Source organism: Lithobates pipiens, unplaced genomic scaffold (genome assembly GCF_037356315.1).
Source record: "Lithobates pipiens isolate NorthernLeopardFrog02 unplaced genomic scaffold, aLitPip1_a1.2 Scaffold_19, whole genome shotgun sequence".
Classification (NCBI taxonomy): Eukaryota; Metazoa; Chordata; class Amphibia; order Anura; family Ranidae; genus Lithobates; species Lithobates pipiens.
The window spans coordinates 598,252,408-598,269,726 of record NW_027507764.1 but is presented as its reverse complement, the minus strand read 5'-3'; the positions used below and the strand labels follow the sequence as shown (position 1 = coordinate 598,269,726).

Sequence of the window (17,319 nt, the reverse complement as noted above, 5' to 3'; positions counted from 1 at the left end):
GATCTGCTGATCTAGCAGACATTCTAATTGCTTCGGCTGAAGCGTCCGCCATATACAATGTAGTAAAATAATCCAGAAGCTCCTGTTTGGGTGAATCCACTGATACATGAGCTTTTAGCTGGTTAACCCAATATTCCAGGTTTCTGGCCATGGCTTGTTTTAAATTGCTCATGATCGATTGTCACAATCTCTTGAGCAAAAGATCCATTCGCTTAGCCATCGGATCCCCATGTCCTCAAAGGCTAGGTCGGTGGACCTAGGGGCCCCCGGGAGAAGGCTGCATCAAGCTTGGGGACCTTGTTCCATATCGCTCAGGAAAGCGCCACTTGTGAGCTCTCCAAAAAAAAAAACATTTTTTTTCTCTGGGTTCTGCCACTCTTTCCTTATGGTCGTCCGAGATGACAGAATGCCCTTTAGGCTCACTTAAGCCCGCATACATACGGTCATGTATGTTCCTTTTTCTCTTCGCTTAGGCCAAGAGTGACATGTATGGCACTAAGGAGACCATCGACTCCTTCCAGGGATAGCTGAAACTTGGAGGGGGCCACTTCTGCCTCTTGTCTTCTGAACCATCATTGGAAGGCGCGGGGGATTGTTTTTTGCCTGGTAGAAGGACCTTCAGACAGAGTTTCTACCACGAGGACAGGAAGTGAACCCTGGGAGGACTCCGATGCGGAGGGCTGGCTCGTAGCCGGAACTAAAGAATCTCGGAATGACGGAATCATGGCATAAAGTTACTTCTTTACAGAGGCAACCAAATCATCACAAACAGGCAGATTCCTCTTTCACTAAAGAAGCAATGCAGGTACTGCATAGAGCTTTTTTCCAATTTTATCCCATCTTGGCCTTGCATGAGGAGCATTTCTTCTTCCCTTAGTCAGAGCTTTTGGCCTGTCAGAGAAAAAAAACCAAAAAACCAGGGGACCCCTAGTGAGACCCAGTCTTTACTTGTGGACCACCCAGACAGGTGCACCAAGAGGGAAATAAAAAAACCGCCTCCAGTGAGAGAAAAAGGAAAGACTGGAATCCCAGATAAAGGAAATGGGCAGACTTAAGAAACTGCCTACCTGAGCCTTGCAGGTGCCTGTCCCCACCACTGCAGAAGTCCTCCATCGCTGGTGTGCAGCGCTCCACGTGTGGCTTCATGGGCCGCGTCTAGACTCCCCTAGTGCCACTGCACTGGACGAGAAGTGGAAATAGGCGCCAGTTCCCGCCCTGCCTCCACCTCACCGGAAATGATGCCTGTGACCCACTCATAGGAGCGTCACTTCCGGCACGGCTGAGATTCTTCTGCCAACATGGCGGCCGTGCACACATGCAAACGCCACCTGGAAGACTGAAGCGAGTCACTAGCCAGAAAACAGCTCTCCCGAACACCTAGGGGAACAGAGGAGCCCGTCTTACCACTGCTGAGCCCGGGTAGGTGGGTATGCTGGGGTCTTTGAGAAAAAAAAAAAAGGGAAAGAACAAAAAAGGGGAGGAACCTATCTCTCAGGAGCATTTGAGAGATCATGGCACCCTCCCCCCCCATGAGATGTTCTCTTTCCCGGACAGAAACCTGAGGTGTGGTAGGGAGGTGCCTCCCTCTAAAGATTTGGAAGAAGGTGGCATTTCTTGGTTACGATGGGGGGAGTCTGGATCTCCCAGGTGCCCTCCTGAAAGACGCCTTGGGAAAACGGATCTAAGGACGGATAGCGGTATGTCTTGGATTGCTTAAAATGGGACAGTAATATTTATCCCCAATATCTCCCAGGATATATGTAAAAACTATTCTTGGTTTGTTTGATTCTGAACTCAACATGTTAGTTGAGACAGCTGATCCCATTGGCCTCTAGGACTGGGTAGGAGCCGGACAGTCTACTCCTACTATAGTTTGTTTATGACTAGGCTGAGGAGGAGGAGGAGGGGGGATCACTGTATTGTTAATTGTAATTGGCTCCTGCTATTGTGAGATTATAACTGTGTGAAGCTCGGGGACCACAAGTCTGTCCTAAAAGTCGTGTCTCTGAGTCACCTAGTCTGGGTAAATGATTAGATAATTAGCTCATGTTAATTAGGTTTCTGGGTAAAGTTTTATTGTAAGCCTGCTGTATATATTGTGTGTCATCTCAAATAAAAGAGTCCATGTCAGCAGCTAAACAAGTGTCGTCTTGTTATGTGCTTGTGAGCGGTTGGAACATCTGATATCTATATTCAGACTGGGAGGAAGTGGTACATGACGGAAGCACTCAAGCAGGGTGTAGGGACGTTTCGTTACATGGGGGCTCCCTTCTCCTGCCATCCATCAGATCAGATGACAGTCGGGTGTAAACAGGCAGATGGCGGAGCGTGCGCAAACCTGTAATCCGCTGACAGAGTCCGCCCCCGTCTGTGGCCTTAGAGGGATCCACTTATCGTCCGGACATAAGTGACATCACTATACATGTCCAACCAATGAACTTTCCAGCCCAAGCACTGTACAGAGGACAGACAACTTCATCTGCATAGGAAGAAAGATCATGCCCTGGGAGATGATCTATAGATTGCGGGGGCTGGGTCAAGAACAAATGTTTCAGGAGACAAAACCGGAGGTTTGCTTTCATCTTCCTCCAGACCAAAACTGCCATTTATCTGTAGAAATTCCACTCATCTGGCTTCACTCATTAAAGTGTTTGGAATATACAGTATGAAGTTCCACGTCCTTATCTCTGCATTAATTCCAAGTCAGAGAAGTACCGTAGTACTAGCAGGCATCAGCAATGGCCACCTCTGGTTTTTCTTACATCTGTAACTATTGCAAGGTCCACCGAGTCTCCAGCCTTCCATGACACCTCGGAACCTGGCCTGAGACCTTTCAATGTAATAGTTACACTAGAACCTCCAAAAAGTTCTTTGGATGATCGGCAAGAAGCCCATAAGCCAACATTTCTGGGACTAGATGTTCTCCAAGACCCAACTGCCCCAGAGGACCCGCACGGAGGTTATAATAAAGACTAATATCCCCAAAGTCACCATAACTGGAAGATACGGCATAGCCATAGAGAAGACAAGCCCACCACGTGTACAGATGTGTATATGAAGACTTTGCTAGGAAAAAAAAAAAAAAAGGGAAGAGCTCAGACCTTCTCTTCCAGGAATTATGGAAATTCTAGAACCATCTCTGCAGAAAGCTTGAGATTTCACCACATAAGAGGTTACCGAATACACCCAACATTTCTCAGCTCTAGTCACCAGAAACATGATGTGGACCCAAAACTTGTCCCCCGCCACCAGATATTTATCGGTGATACAAATGACTGAAGCACTACGAGGGGGGAAGGATAATGAGTGCGCACCTTCTAGAAGGCCCTATATTGTCTAATATAGAGACCCCCTCTCCCCAGAGACCCCATTTAACCTTTGGGGTCATGGTGAGCACCTCAACATCAAATCTTCGGTGGTAGATAACTTCATCCAATACAACACGGTGAAGAATGAGGGGGTGGGATTATGAGCAAGTCACACGTGTGGTGGGTATGAATGACACTTCTAGTAACCCTTCTAAAACACACTGCAGCACAGACCCGGCAACCGGCCCGTTTGGATGGAATAGGAATTATTTTCCAGGCTTAATTCGGTCCTTTAAGTGGACCTTTCATGAATATGGAATGTCTGCTTTACTCAAAAGTAAAAAAAAATTAAAATCCACATCCAATGCAAAAAAAAAACACCCAAAAACACGAGGGAGTAACGAGGACCTCTAATTTTCATGTAAGGTCCACTTTAAGCTTCATACAGAAGGCATTAATCCTTCAGGTACAAAAAAATAAAAATGTGTTCATTTTGTGAAATCCTCCAAGACTCAAACCCAACATTGCACCCACCCCGATCCGTGCACCCCTCTACACTAGTGGTCTCCAAACTGTGGCTTGGGGGCCAGCTGTGGCCCTTTGCTTGCCTTTATCCAGCCCGTGGAACACTTTTTCTCCACAGGATACCAATGATGGGGCACTATTCCTCCCACTGACACCAAAAAAGGGGCACATTCCTCCACACTGACACCAATGATGGGGCACCATTCCTCCCACTGACACCAATGATGGGGCACCATTCCTCCCACTGACAAGGAACTATTCCTCCCCACCGACACCAATGATGGGGCACCATTCCTCCCACTGACACCAACAGGGCACTATGCCCCCCATTGACAACACAAATGGGGCACTACTCCTCCCACGGACACCATCAATGGGACATTATTCCTCCCATTGACCAATGATAGGACACCGCCCCCACTGACACCAATGATGGGGCACCATTCCTCCCACTAATACCAACAATGAGCCACTATTCCTCCCACTGACACAAATGATAGGGCACCATTCCTCCCACTGACACCAATGATGGGGCACCATTCCTCCCACTGACACCAATGATGGGGCATCATTCCTCCCACTGACACCAATGATGAGGCACCATTCCTCCCATTGACACCAATGATGGGGTACCATTCCTCCCACTGACACCAATGATGGGGCACCATTCCCCCCACTGACACCAATGATGGGGCACCATTCCTCCCATTGACACCAATGATGGGGTACCATTCCTCCCACTGACACCAATGATGGGGCACCATTCCCCCCACTGACACCAATGATGGGGCACCATTCCTCCCACTGACACCAATGATGAGGCACCATTCCTCCCACTGACACCAATGATGGGGTACCATTCCTCCCACTGACACCAATGATGGGGCACCATTCCTCACACTGACACCAATGATGGGGTACCATTCCTCCCACTGACACCAATGATGGGGCACCATTCCTCACACTGACACCAATGATGGGGCACCATTCCCCCCACTGACACCAATGATGGGGTACCATTCCTCCCACTGACACCAATGATGGGGCACCATTCCTCCCACCAATACCAACAATGAGCCACTATTCCTCCCACTAAAATGAACGATGCATTGGTTTACTCCCACTGACAGCAGGGCATTTTCTTCTCCTATGGACTATACTCCATCCCCCCTAAAGCCTGAAGGACAGTAAACTGGCCCTTTGATGAGGTTTGGAGACCCCCTGCTCTACACTTACAAGCACAAGGAGCTGTTGGTTGTAACGAAAGCTGATCTGAACTCCACCCACAAATTGAGCACAAGGGTTGGCCTATGTTGGGAGATTAAATTTCACACCTGAAATATCATTATTGACCTATTACATTCGTGTCATCTGGTGACCTCATAGCTACTCGTACCCCACCACAGCTCTACAAGGCTGAAAAATCACAGAAAGCAAAACTTTTCAACATCATTTATTTATTAAAAGACAAGATGTTGTCCGATTTAACGGCTTGGGGGGGGGGGGGGGTGAGGGTTTCTATAGACGGGGATTATTGTACAGACAACATTCGCAGGAACATAAAAGTGGAGAACTTCCTGCTCTACTCTCAGTCCTTGCCTGCCTTTGCTCCAGATTTGGGCTTCATCTGAACTTTCTTCTTGATGAGAACTTTCTTCTTTCCTCCAATAATAATGGCTTGAAGGTTCTTCTTCTTGATGGTGGAAGCGGCCAGCACGCGCCATTTCTTTGGGCCTCCAACTTTCTGCGTTTTTTCCTTAGCGGGCTCTTTCTTCACTTTCTTGACTTTGGTTACGTTCTTCTTCTTCGGAGTCGGCTCTTTGGCCGTCTGTTCCGAGGGCTTCTCCTCTTCCTTCCCATCACTCTGCTCAGTGACGGTTTTCTTCCCTTCACCTTCAGAAGCTCCTTCACCATCAACCTTTGCTCGTTTCTCCTTCGTACCTTTGCCTTTACCCTTCTCTTTACTTGCGGCAGCTTTCTTCGCTTTCATCGCTAGGTTTTTCTTTTTGAGTTTTTGCGCAGCTTTAAGTGCCTTCTGCTTTTCGTCAACTTTGCGCTTCTTCTGCGCGCTCTCTCCATCCGAACTGGTGCCGGCGGTGTCCTTTGGGATCTTTCTTTTGGCAGCAGCCTTTTTGAGCAGCAGGAGTTTCTTCCCTTTGCCTTTGCTCTGACAAATCTTCATGTGGTTGGAGAGAGATTTCATGTACAGGAACCGTTTTCCACAATGTAAACAGGGCGTAATCGTTCTTTCCCCATGGACAACCTTGTGCCGGACCAACATAATTAGTTTGGCGAAACGCAGGTCGCAGTCCTCACAGGAAAACGGTTTTTCTTCTGTCGTCTTCTTAGGTTGCTCTGCGTTACTTTCATTGATGGCATTTTGGTCGTGACTAGAGGAGTCCTCGTGCACCTTGCCGATATGGAAAGCCAGTCTGCCTTTGCTGGCGTAGACTTTGTTACAGTCTTTACATGGAAAAGTCGACTCTTCTCCATCAGCTTTAGGAGTCGGATTGTTCTCGGAGCTGGAAGACTTGTGCACTTTGCGGTGAAGGATGAAGCTTGCCTTAGTGGAACAGACCTTTTTACAGATCTTGCACGTGAAAGGTTTCTGCTCGGGGTTGGGTTGAAGGTTCTGTCCACTCTTGTGCACCTTGGAATGAAGGACAAAGCTGGCTTTAGTAGAGCACACCATATCGCATTTTTTGCAGCGGAAAGATTTCAGCCCCTCCTCCTTGGGACTTTGCTCACCGACTAACGACCGATGCACTTTACTGTGAAGGACGAAGCTGGCCTTTGTGGAACACACCATATCACAATGTTTGCAGTTGTATAACTGGGGCTCCTCAGATGTCTTAGGACTTTGTTCACCTTCAAGTAACGACCGGTGCACTTTACTGTGCAGGATGAAACTGGCCTTGGTGGAGCACACCATATCGCAGTACTTGCAGTTGTACAATTGTGGCTCCTCCACCCCCTTGGGGCTTTGCTCACCTACTAATGACCGGTGCACCTTACTGTGGAGGATGAAGCTGGCCTTGGTGGAGCACACCATATCACAGTGCTTGCAGTTGTAGGATTGAGGCTCTTCGTCAGCTTTGAGGTTTTGTTCACTAGTGGTTGGAGTTTTGTGAACTTTACTGTGCAGGACGAAACTAGCCTTGGTGGAGCACACCATCTCGCAATACTTGCAGTTGTAGGATTTTGGTTCTGCACCAGCCTTAGGGCTCTTCTGAATTTTGGAGGCAGATCTGTGCACCTTCCGATGAAGCAAATAGCTGACTTTGGTGGAGAACACCATGTCACAGTCCTTACACTTAAAAGATTTTGTCTCGGAATCTGCGCTCCCCGGAGTCTTGTGGACCTTACGATGAAGGACCAGACTTGCCTTTGTTGAACAAACTTTGTTGCAGTAATTACAAACATAGCCTGGAGTGTCAGACTCTACTTTGATGAATGGCTCACCATCAGATGGAGACTTGTGTATTTTACGGTGGAGAGCGAAGCTGGCCTTGGTTGAGCATACTTTACCACAATCTTTACAAGGAAAGCAGCCTTTCGGGTCCGGGCTCATCTCAGAATTGGCCGTTGCCTTGTGTGCCGAATGATTCTTCAAATGAAATGTTAGATTCCCCTTTGAGGAGAAAACCTTATTACATTCCTTGCAGCCAAAAGGGTGATCTTCCTCACTTCGTTCACGCTTAATAATTTTCACGGGCATGGAGGATAACCGGTGGATTTTGCGATGAAGAACAAAGCTCGCTTTGGTAGAGCAGACTTTACCACAATCTTGGCACTTGAACGGTTGCCCCTCGGAGATTTCGTTACTTAAATTCTGCTCACCATTTGAGGGATCTTGAGAAATTTTGTGCAACTTGCGATGGACATAAAGTCTTGCCTTGCTGGGAAAGGCTTTGTCGCAGTCTTTACAGGAGAAGGGGCATTCACCGGTGTGGAGACGTTCATGAACCACGAGCCTCTCCTTCATCTTAAAGCTTTTACTACAGACTGAACACTGGAACGGTTTTGCGAACAGGAGCTCATAGTTTCTATGGGAGTAACGATGAGCGAGTAGCGTGACCTTCTGCCGGAATCGACGTGGACAGTCGGGACACGTGAAGGGGCGTGAACCTGCATGTACACGCATGTGGACACCAAGGTTGTTCCTTTTAGTGAAGGTTTTGTCACATTCCGGGCAACGATAGGGACGGTCGTCGTGAGAGTGGACATGTAGATCCACAAACTGTTCAGTAGAAAAGACTTGTGGGCACTGTGGACAGGTGAAGGACTGGCCAGTGGTATGGCTGTGCTGATGGTTGACCAAGGCTTCGGAGTTTGGCCAGGTCTGGTTGCACTCCAAGCACTGCCACGTTTCTTCTTGTTTAATGAATGTTGAATCAGGAATATAAGGCAAGACTTCACTCTCCTCCACCTTAATAATGTTCTTTTCTCTATATAAACACTTTCGGCCTTGTTTTGGGGTTTTATTCAAGGGTAACAGTAGCTCTGAAGAACCTGCTACTTCCTCCATGTCGGCTTCATGCAGGTCACACTTTGGATCATCTGGGAGAATACCGGTGCTTTCAGCGGCAGACGCATCACATTTTTCAGCTCCTGAGCCCTCGCCATCTTTCTTGGCAAGTTCTGCGGCCTTCAAAGCGCTCTCTTTCTTTTTTCTGGATTTATCCATGAGCCCTCTAACGGCCAGTAGCATGTTCATCCATTTCAGCTCCTTCTTCTTCTTGATCATGGACTGGATTTTGCTGTTTTTCGACATCTTAGCTTGCTTGGCTTTCAGCCGAAGAGATGCAACATTCTTCTGTTTTGGTAATTTATCACCGGAGAGGCTCAGCTCATCTCCGCTGTCGGTGAAAAGCTTCCCCTTTACTTGAAGACGGCAGCTGCGACACTTCTTGGACCAGCGCCCGATCTTGCGTCTTTTTGACAGGCGACAGCCACAAGATTCACACTGCACTGCCGTGTGACTCAAGAGGTGAAGATTAAGGGACCTGTTACACCGGAAAGCCTTGCCACACTGGGGGCACAAGCGCGGCTTCTCGCTATCGGGCAGGTCAAGGTTCTGGTCACTTGTATCAAGTTCGTCACCCGACTCGATTTCTTGTTTCTTGGACTTTTTGTCTTTCTTGAAAAAGTCAACCTCTCCATCATCATCATCATCATCATCATCATCAAGAGGACTAACTTGGGAATCTTCATCCGAGACGTCATTGTCTGGATTTATGTCAGCATCTTCGTCCTCAGAGGTGGCGCTGTACTCATCCCCACTACCTTCTCCAACCTTTTTTTCTGCTCTCTTCTCCTTGAGTTGCCGGACACATTTTTGGCACCTTCTGGGGATTCGCTTAGTCTTATATTTAAGTTGCATTGGACACCCGCAGGTCAGACACTGGGGTAAGGTGTGGCATTTTATGTGCCCTGCCAGGAGAGCCGGTATTCTGAAGGTTTTGTCGCACTTTGGACACTTGTACCTTTTTTTAGCTGCAGAACCCGAAGCGTCTTTCTCAACAACGAATGGGTCAGGAATCAGTGGATCTCCATCTTGTTTAATAGGAGAATCTGACAACTCCACAGACGAGCTTCCCGCTCTTTTGGACTTGAGCGGATCAATAGCAAGGTCCGCGGCATCAGCGGTTTCTTGATTTGAAAGACGTTCTTGTCTCTTGGCAGCTTTACGGCATTTGAAGCAGACCGGTAATCTGATCATTTCTTTCCTGCCACGTCTTATCCTCCGTCCACATTTCAAGCATTCTCCGCTGGCACCAGGCGGCTTAGAGGGCGTTTCTGTGTTATCGGCATCTTCTTGGTGGTCATCATCCATTAGCTCTGAATCTTCTAGTGGATCTTGAAGACTATCCTTGCATACAGCTTGGCCTACAGATGAGGCAACATCTGATATTTTCTTAGTAGCCGAGCCGCCAGCATCCATCACCTCTATGTCTTTGGGAGAAGCAGCGCTTCTTTTTTCTGAATCTTCTTCCATGTCTTTCGGAAGGCTGTTGCCTTTCAGAGCTCCAGTGGGCAGCTCACCAAGTTCATGGTCTTCAGGTCCTTTAGGACAAAGCTTCTTGTCAAGGGAACTTTTCTTGGATTCAACATTCTCACTGATGGACACCGTCTTAGAGGAAGAGTCCAGGTTGCAAGGAAGATCTATAGTTTGTTCTTGTGTACAGATATCCGTTTCCGCATCATCGTTCTCATTCTCTTTGAGGAGAAGAACGGCATCTTGGTCTACCTGCTTGTCTTGCATTCCTTCATCCTTTAAATCTCTTCTTTCTGGAGATTTAGCCTTTGCATGGTCACCATTATCACTGCTGGTGCTCTGCATATCATCTAGAACATCTAAAGGTGGATTCTTCGATTCTTGATCTACATTTTTTAGGTTTGACTTCCTCTCTTTATTGCAGATCATTGCATTGGTTTCTGCATCATGCTTGGCCAAAGGTACGGGATCAATCACATCTTTCTGTTTAGAGGACAAGCTATCGATTTCACCAACTTTGGTTTTGTTTTGCTCTGACTCAATGCTGCAAACAAGACCTTTGTAGCCAGTAATGCTGGTATGTGGCTTCTCTTGGCCGGATTGGATCACTGCATTCTTTAGTGAGGGACCTTCTAAGGAATCGGTCTGTTCCTCATCACACTCGTTATCTTCTACAGTAACACAGACATCCATCTTCTCCTCCTCTGGAGTTATGGGTTCATGGGTGTGTTCTGTTCTGCACATGGCAGCATCCCCTACAGGATTTAAATCTTTATTTTCTGAGGCCCCAGATGGCTCATAATTCTTGTCTCTGCACGGGAGGTCTTGCTCTGGTTGGGGTAGGTCAGTGATACCCTCTGCTGTTATTGGTTGGATATTACCACTGGAAGGTGCAAGTTGTTCTTCTGAACTATTCTTTGACGCCGCATCTTGTGTTAACATGCTTTCAATGGAATCTGCAGATTCTCCAGTTCTGGGCTCATCGTTGGTAAGAAAACTTAAAGGTGAGCAGGAACTGGCCTCCATCTTTTCATTTGTAGGAAATGTGGGCAAGTTTTCGGATGGTAACCCGACATGGTCAGTGGTTTCAAGCTTGTTTTGATCGGGCTGTACCTCCGATGTTTCCTCTTCCATGCTAGCAGGTAGTTCACCGCCCTGACTGGTGAGCATCTCATCTACAGTATTCTGCTCTCCATTCCCAGTTACTGGACTTCTGGAGGACTTGGTCTCCTCAGAACTGCTTCGTTCAGACTCTAGTTTTGAGCGGGAAAAGGCTTGATCATCATTCCTCACGGTTTCCAGGTCTTTCTGGCCAGCAGCGACGGGTTCGTCTTCACCAATGTCGTCTTTATCCTGTTCCAGCAATTTGATCATCTCACTTTCAGAGATGTAAGTCATTTCGCTGCCATTCAGGCAGATGTCACTCTCTTTCTCTTGTACAATCTTTGTACCGCGAGCTTCACCCTCACACACAATGTTCTGCTCCTCCACAGAGGCGAGGCCTTTCCCACAAACCTCCAATGGGAAAATGTCTCTCTCAAACAAGTCTTCGTCTCTTTTGTCATCAATGACGAGCTCATTATCATCATCGTCATCATCATCCTCATCATGCAGCATATCCTGTCCGGATAGTTTTTCTGGCTCCTTGTCCGCCGGCAAATTTCTCTCTGGTAAGCCAACTTCTTCTTCCGAAATGGAGACTTCACCGACATCCTCAGATGTCATACAGATATCGGTCTTCGAATTCTTGTCAGCATTTTCCTGGACGGATGCAGATTGCAGGTGGTGTTTTTCTGGTATGCTGGTGCTGACACTGGAACGCTCTTCTGATGATGGAGATTGTTCATTTTGAGCTCCGAGGTCTTCGGCAGATTTGTCTACAGTAGGTGAGCTCACATCTCTGTTCGTTAAAGTATTAGAAAGATCAGCTTCCTCTTTGCTGGACTGGTTGTGAAGGCTGATCTCCGGGGGCGAGCGGTCTTCAGACACATTAATGGACATTGCGGGGGAGAGGTCTTCTCCACTTTCTGGTGGCGTTTCTTCAGGTGGGTTTACCTGCCCAACCTCAGCATCAGATTTCGGTAAAGTCAAGTCTTGAGCTTGTTCTACATTGGGAATCATCTCTTCCTCCGGCTGTTTATTTTCTTCGATGGTCTTGGGCTCCTTTTTTGAAGCGCCTGGGTCGCCCAACGAGGAACAATCGGGCAGTTGGGCAGAGTCTTCTTCAAGACGTTTATCCTGGGAATCTGCGCTGCCTGTGGGCTCATCAGTGAGCAAAGTGGAATTGTGTTTAGCAATTTGATCGACTTCCAGCTCATTCTGCCGCTTGTGTGGAGAGGTTGGACTGGCAGCCTCCTCTGGGGTGGTATCCATGTCATCATTAGCAGGAAGGTTGCCGTCAATAATGGAATCAATGGCTTGGCCTTGGTTAACCTTCTCTTGAGCGACCTCTGAAGATTGCACACTTCGTTTCTCAGAGACATTCTCCAGAGTTTCAGAGCTGGGTTGACTTTCCATTGGTTCCTGTTCTGGAACGACTGCACTTTCCGCATTAGGCAGTTCTGGCGGAGAAAGAGCAGCCTTGGGTTTCTCGGAGGCGACACTTTCATTCGTGATCGGCTCGCTGCTTGGAGGACGATCGTTGTCCACGTCAGCAGGTTTTGTCTGGGGGGAGACGGAAGGCTCTTCAGTGAGGCTTTTGGAACTGGTCTCATCAGTCTTTGTAGGGATCTCATCAGCGCTCGTGTTCACACCGTTCTCTTCCGGCTCCGCGATGGTGTACGTGTTGAAGACATCGGTCAAAATTTCGATCGAGTTTCCAAAGGAGTCCATAAGATGAACGGTTGTGTCTGAAAATTTGGATATTCGCAACTCAAATAGGTTTTTCTCAGGAATGTCCTCCTTGGCTAAACCGGACCCATGGCTTCGCCTGGTGAGGAACTCTTTCGGGGTGAAGGTTTGGCAGACTTTCGGCTCAGTTTTGAAATGCACTATAGAGTTCAGGGGGCGTGGAGGCTTGGTGTAGGTGGGCTTCACGTGCACAACGTCAACCATCTTGCTGCTCCTGGTGGATATGACGCGAGGAGGGGGCGTCTTTACTCTGGAAACTCCTTCTTCGTGACTTCTCTCGTGCATCTGCAGGAAGACCTGGTGGTGGAAGCCCCTTCCGCAGTGCGTGCACGTGAACTGTTTCTTGGCCACGTGGCTCTGGCGGTGAGAACTCAGCTCAAGCTTGGTGTCGAAGGTCTCGCTGCACTCGATGCACATGTACTGTCCGGTGTCACTTTCAGGGCCGGGGGAGGTCATCTGCACCGGTATGGGCTTCCTCGAAGAGCGGGTGCTTCTCTCCGAATTCTGCATCTTGCATGTCACACCTCCTGTCCAAAAAATAAATAAAGTTATAGTTTTGCTGAATTCGTTCAGAACTAGAGATTGTAACAAGAGTAGCAGGATAAGTGAAGGAGGATTCTATCCCCCTGCCGGGTTCTTATTGCCATCTGGGTGCGCCTCATTGGACAGATTTACCCCGTTTGTCCTGGTGACCGTTAGGACTGAAAGAAAATCCTAGAACAAGGGTCACCAGACATGGGAGAGAGGAGAACTCTTACAATGGGGACACCAGTCTTGGTGACAACCAGGGATTCCCTCACTTCCTGTTTTCACTAAGGGGCAGGAAGAGGCGAAACCAGGGATTCCCTCACTTCCTGTTTTCACTAAGGGACAGGAAGAGGCGAAACCAGGGATTCCCTCACTTCCTGTTTTCACTAAGGGACAGGAAGAGGCGAAACCAGGGATTCGCCTCACTTCCTGTTTCACTAAGGGACAGGAAGAGGCGAAACCAGGGATTCTCTCACTTCCTGTTTTCACTAAGGGACAGGAAGAGGCGAAACCAGGGATTCCCCTCACTTCCTGTTTTCACTAAGGGACAGGAAGAGGCGAAACCAGGGATTCCCTCACTTCCTGTTTTCACTAAGGGACAGGAAGAGGCGAAACCAGGGATTCCCTCACTTCCTGTTTTCACTAAGGGACAGGAAGAGGCGAAACCAGGGATTCCCTCACTTCCTGTTTTCACTAAGGGGACAGGAAGAGGCGAAACCAGGGATTCCCTCACTTCCTGTTTTCACTAAGGGACAGGAAGAGGCGGAAACCAGGGATTCCCTCACTTCCTGTTTTCACTAAGGGACAGGAAGAGGCGAAACCAGGGATTCCTCACTTCCTGTTTTCACTAAGGGACAGGAAGAGGCGAAACCAGGGATTCCCTCACTTCCCTGTTTTCACTAAGGGACAGGAAGGAGGCAAAACCAGGGATTCCCTCCTTCCTGTTTTCATTTAGGGACAGGAAGAGGCAAAATCTTCCAATTGGGGGCATTACTCCTAGTAAAAGTTTTCTTCTGTTCTACATTAACCACTTGGACCCCCCCCCCCCCCCCATCATTTGTTTTTGCTCCGATTTTACAAAGATCGTCGTGTGTGATTGATCCTTTTTATATGCATCAATAAACATTTATTTTTATTCAATTTGGGGGTGTTGTTGCAATTAAAATCCCAATTTAGAGGGCATTTTTGTTTCCCCTAAAAAAAAAACCCCCAAAAAACACAGAATTGACCCCGAATTGTTTTATATAATATGAAAGACGAGGTTACTCCGAGTAGATAGACACCCCACACCCCCCGTTTTATTAATGTCACGCACTCGAGGAACGGCGACAAACTGCGATACTTTACAATCTCCATAGTTAGACGCTTGAAAATGTTACACAGGTTACCAGTTTTAAGTTAGAGGAGGTCTAGCGCTAGAATTATGCTCTCGCTCTAACTATCGCGGCGATACCTCGCGTGTGTGGTGCGAATACCGATTACAGAGAGAGAATAATAAATATATAGAAATCAATCACACACAAAAACAACCATCCATCACGGCTGCTTTCCAGGAAAGCGCCAATGGCCCCGACCAATCCACGGCGGCACGACCTCCCCGCTGACCTCACTTCCTGTATGACACCATATGATGCTCCACATTGTTTGCCTAACAGCGGTCTGCCACGTCCGGGCGTCCCAGCTCCAGCCACCCCGCCCCTTGGGAAATGGTTCCCGACAAGGAATTGACGGGAGACTCCCACCCCCAGCCGTGGATTCCTCCTGTACCCCCCGGCGTTCATCTACTAATATCAGGGCCTATTTTAATGCTGCACTTAGTCTGGCGCCCTCCTGTGTTTCTCTCCAGTACTGGGGGGGGGGGGGGGGGGTGCTTTACACACTCAACAGCCTGAACTGCTGGCCTTCTAATAAAGTGATCTTATGGGAGACCCCCCCCCCCGCCCCCGAGTGTGCCCTCCCATGCTGGGTGCGGGGGGATGGGGAACTAGTAAATAGTCTCTGATCTGCCCCGGGTAGAATGAACCCTGAACGGTTGTGTACAAGGTCACGTCCCAGGTTTTGGTGTTTGCGCCTCCTAAAACGGTAAACCGAGCGCAAAATCAGCTTTTATATTTCCCGTCCCTTTTCACCTCCTCTGACACTAAACTGATACCTATAGGGAGGGGGGGTTTAAAGCGCCACCTATGGGAAGATATCGGTACTGAAGCATGTTGTCATTTCACGGGTCACATGCCCCCGTCCACATGCCCGGGTCACATGCCCCCGTCCACATGCCCCCGTCCACATGCAGATTGGAAAGGCAGAAGGTGAATTAGGATAAAAAGCCTTCTGTCTGCCCTCCCCCCCCAATACTTACCCTCCCCCCCCTCTCTATCCAACAATGTCCACTAGTGTCTTAGCTGTCCAGGACTCTCCCCCTGATTGGCTGAGAAACAGCAGTAGCCCTACTGGCTCCCGCGGCTGTCAAAGTCAGTAGCCAATTGTGGGGGGGGGGGGGGGGGAACGACGACGACAGATCAGCGTTCCCCATCGCTGGGTCTGTCAAAGTCAGTCAGCCAATCAGGGGAGAGAGGGGGTGGGGCCGGGTCAGGGGCTCCCGTGTCTGAATGGACACACAAAGCTCTGACTCTGCTTGGGTTGCCCCCATAAAAAGCAGCTGACTGTGGGGGGGCACCCAATAGGAGGGAGGGGCCAGGAGCAGCAAAGAGGGGGATGGGGGCTGTACAGAGGAGGGGAGGGGAAAGCTTTGTTATTGGTTGGAGACGTTACAATCGCCTCAAAATGAAAACCTGTGCCGCGGGGGGATGGGTGGCTCTGGGTGAGATATCGGGGGTGTAGAGACCCTTGAAATCTCCCCTATGAGACAGGGAAAGAGATTGGGGACTCAGGTTCCCCAGTCCCTTTCTCTGCAGCCTGAACTGCACTGAAGATGAATGGAGGAGACAGAGGCTCCCCCCCCCCCCCACCAATCATCTGTGAGGCTCCCCCCCCTCCACCAATCATCTGTGAGGCTCCCCCCCTCCCCCCCCATCATAACTGAAACAGATTATTCTGCTCAGCTGTGATTGGACAGTCAGTAATCACTGACTGTATTCAAAAAAGGAAGGAGCTGCTAAATGACTTGATTTAACCGCCTTTCCTCAGCTCTCTATCCCGACAGATCTGGGGGGGGGGGGGGGGTAGCAGAGCAGACCCGGGCACAGGGGACAGTCGGAGGTGATGGGGGAGGGGCAGTTACAAGCACCGATCTCCCTGTATATCTTTCCATAAAACAGCTGAAAGCTGCTCTACTAACAGGTATAGAGGGAGACCGGTGCTGCCCCCCCCCCACCAATCATCTGTGAGCCTCTATCCCCCCCACCCCCCGGTAGCAGGTCACATATAGGAGATTTGTAGAAGCACTCGTATAATTCCCGACATCTCCATCTATATAATCTTATTTGGGATTTCTTTACCAGACATGGAATATGATACAGACTGCAAATACATATATAATAGAGGGATACAGAGGGATACGAGGGGATACATAGGTATATAGAGGATACAAGGATACAAAGGGATACGAGGGGATACATAGGTATATAGAGGATACAGAGGGGATACGAGGGATACAGAGGTATATAGAGGATACAGAGGGATACGAGGGGATACAGAGGTATATAGAGGATACAGAGGTATATAGAGGATACAAGGATACAAAGGGATACGAGGGGATACAGAGTTATATAGAGGATACGAGGGGATACATAGGTATATAGAGGATACAGAGGGATACGAGGGATACAGAGGTATATAGAGGATACAGAGGGATACGAGGGGATACAGAGGTATATAGAGGATACAGAGGTATATAGAGGATACAAGATACAGAGGGATACGAGGGGATACATAGGTATATAGAGGATACAGAGGGATACGAGGGGATACAGAGGTATATAGAGGATACAGAGGATACGAGGGGGATACAGAGGTATATAGAGGATACAGAGGTATATAGAGGATACAAGGATACAGAGGGATACGAGGGGATACATAGGTATATAGAGGATACAGAGGGATACGAGGGGATACAGAGGTATATAGAGGATACAAGGATACAGAGGGGACACG

General features: G+C 48.6%; 1 protein-coding gene across 1 annotated transcript in view; it reads right to left on the bottom strand.

Moving 5' to 3' along the window:
* Nucleotides 1–5,316: 5,316 nt before the first annotated feature.
* Nucleotides 5,317–17,319, bottom strand: part of LOC143997860 (uncharacterized) — an 18,650-nt gene continuing 6,647 nt past the window's right edge. Inside the window, exon 2 of the mRNA XM_077493696.1 lies at nt 5,317–13,208. Coding sequence (XP_077349822.1) covers nt 5,422–13,191 — 7,770 coding nt within the window. The 5' untranslated portion in view covers nt 13,192–13,208 and the 3' untranslated portion in view covers nt 5,317–5,421. The remainder of the gene's footprint in view (nt 13,209–17,319) is intronic.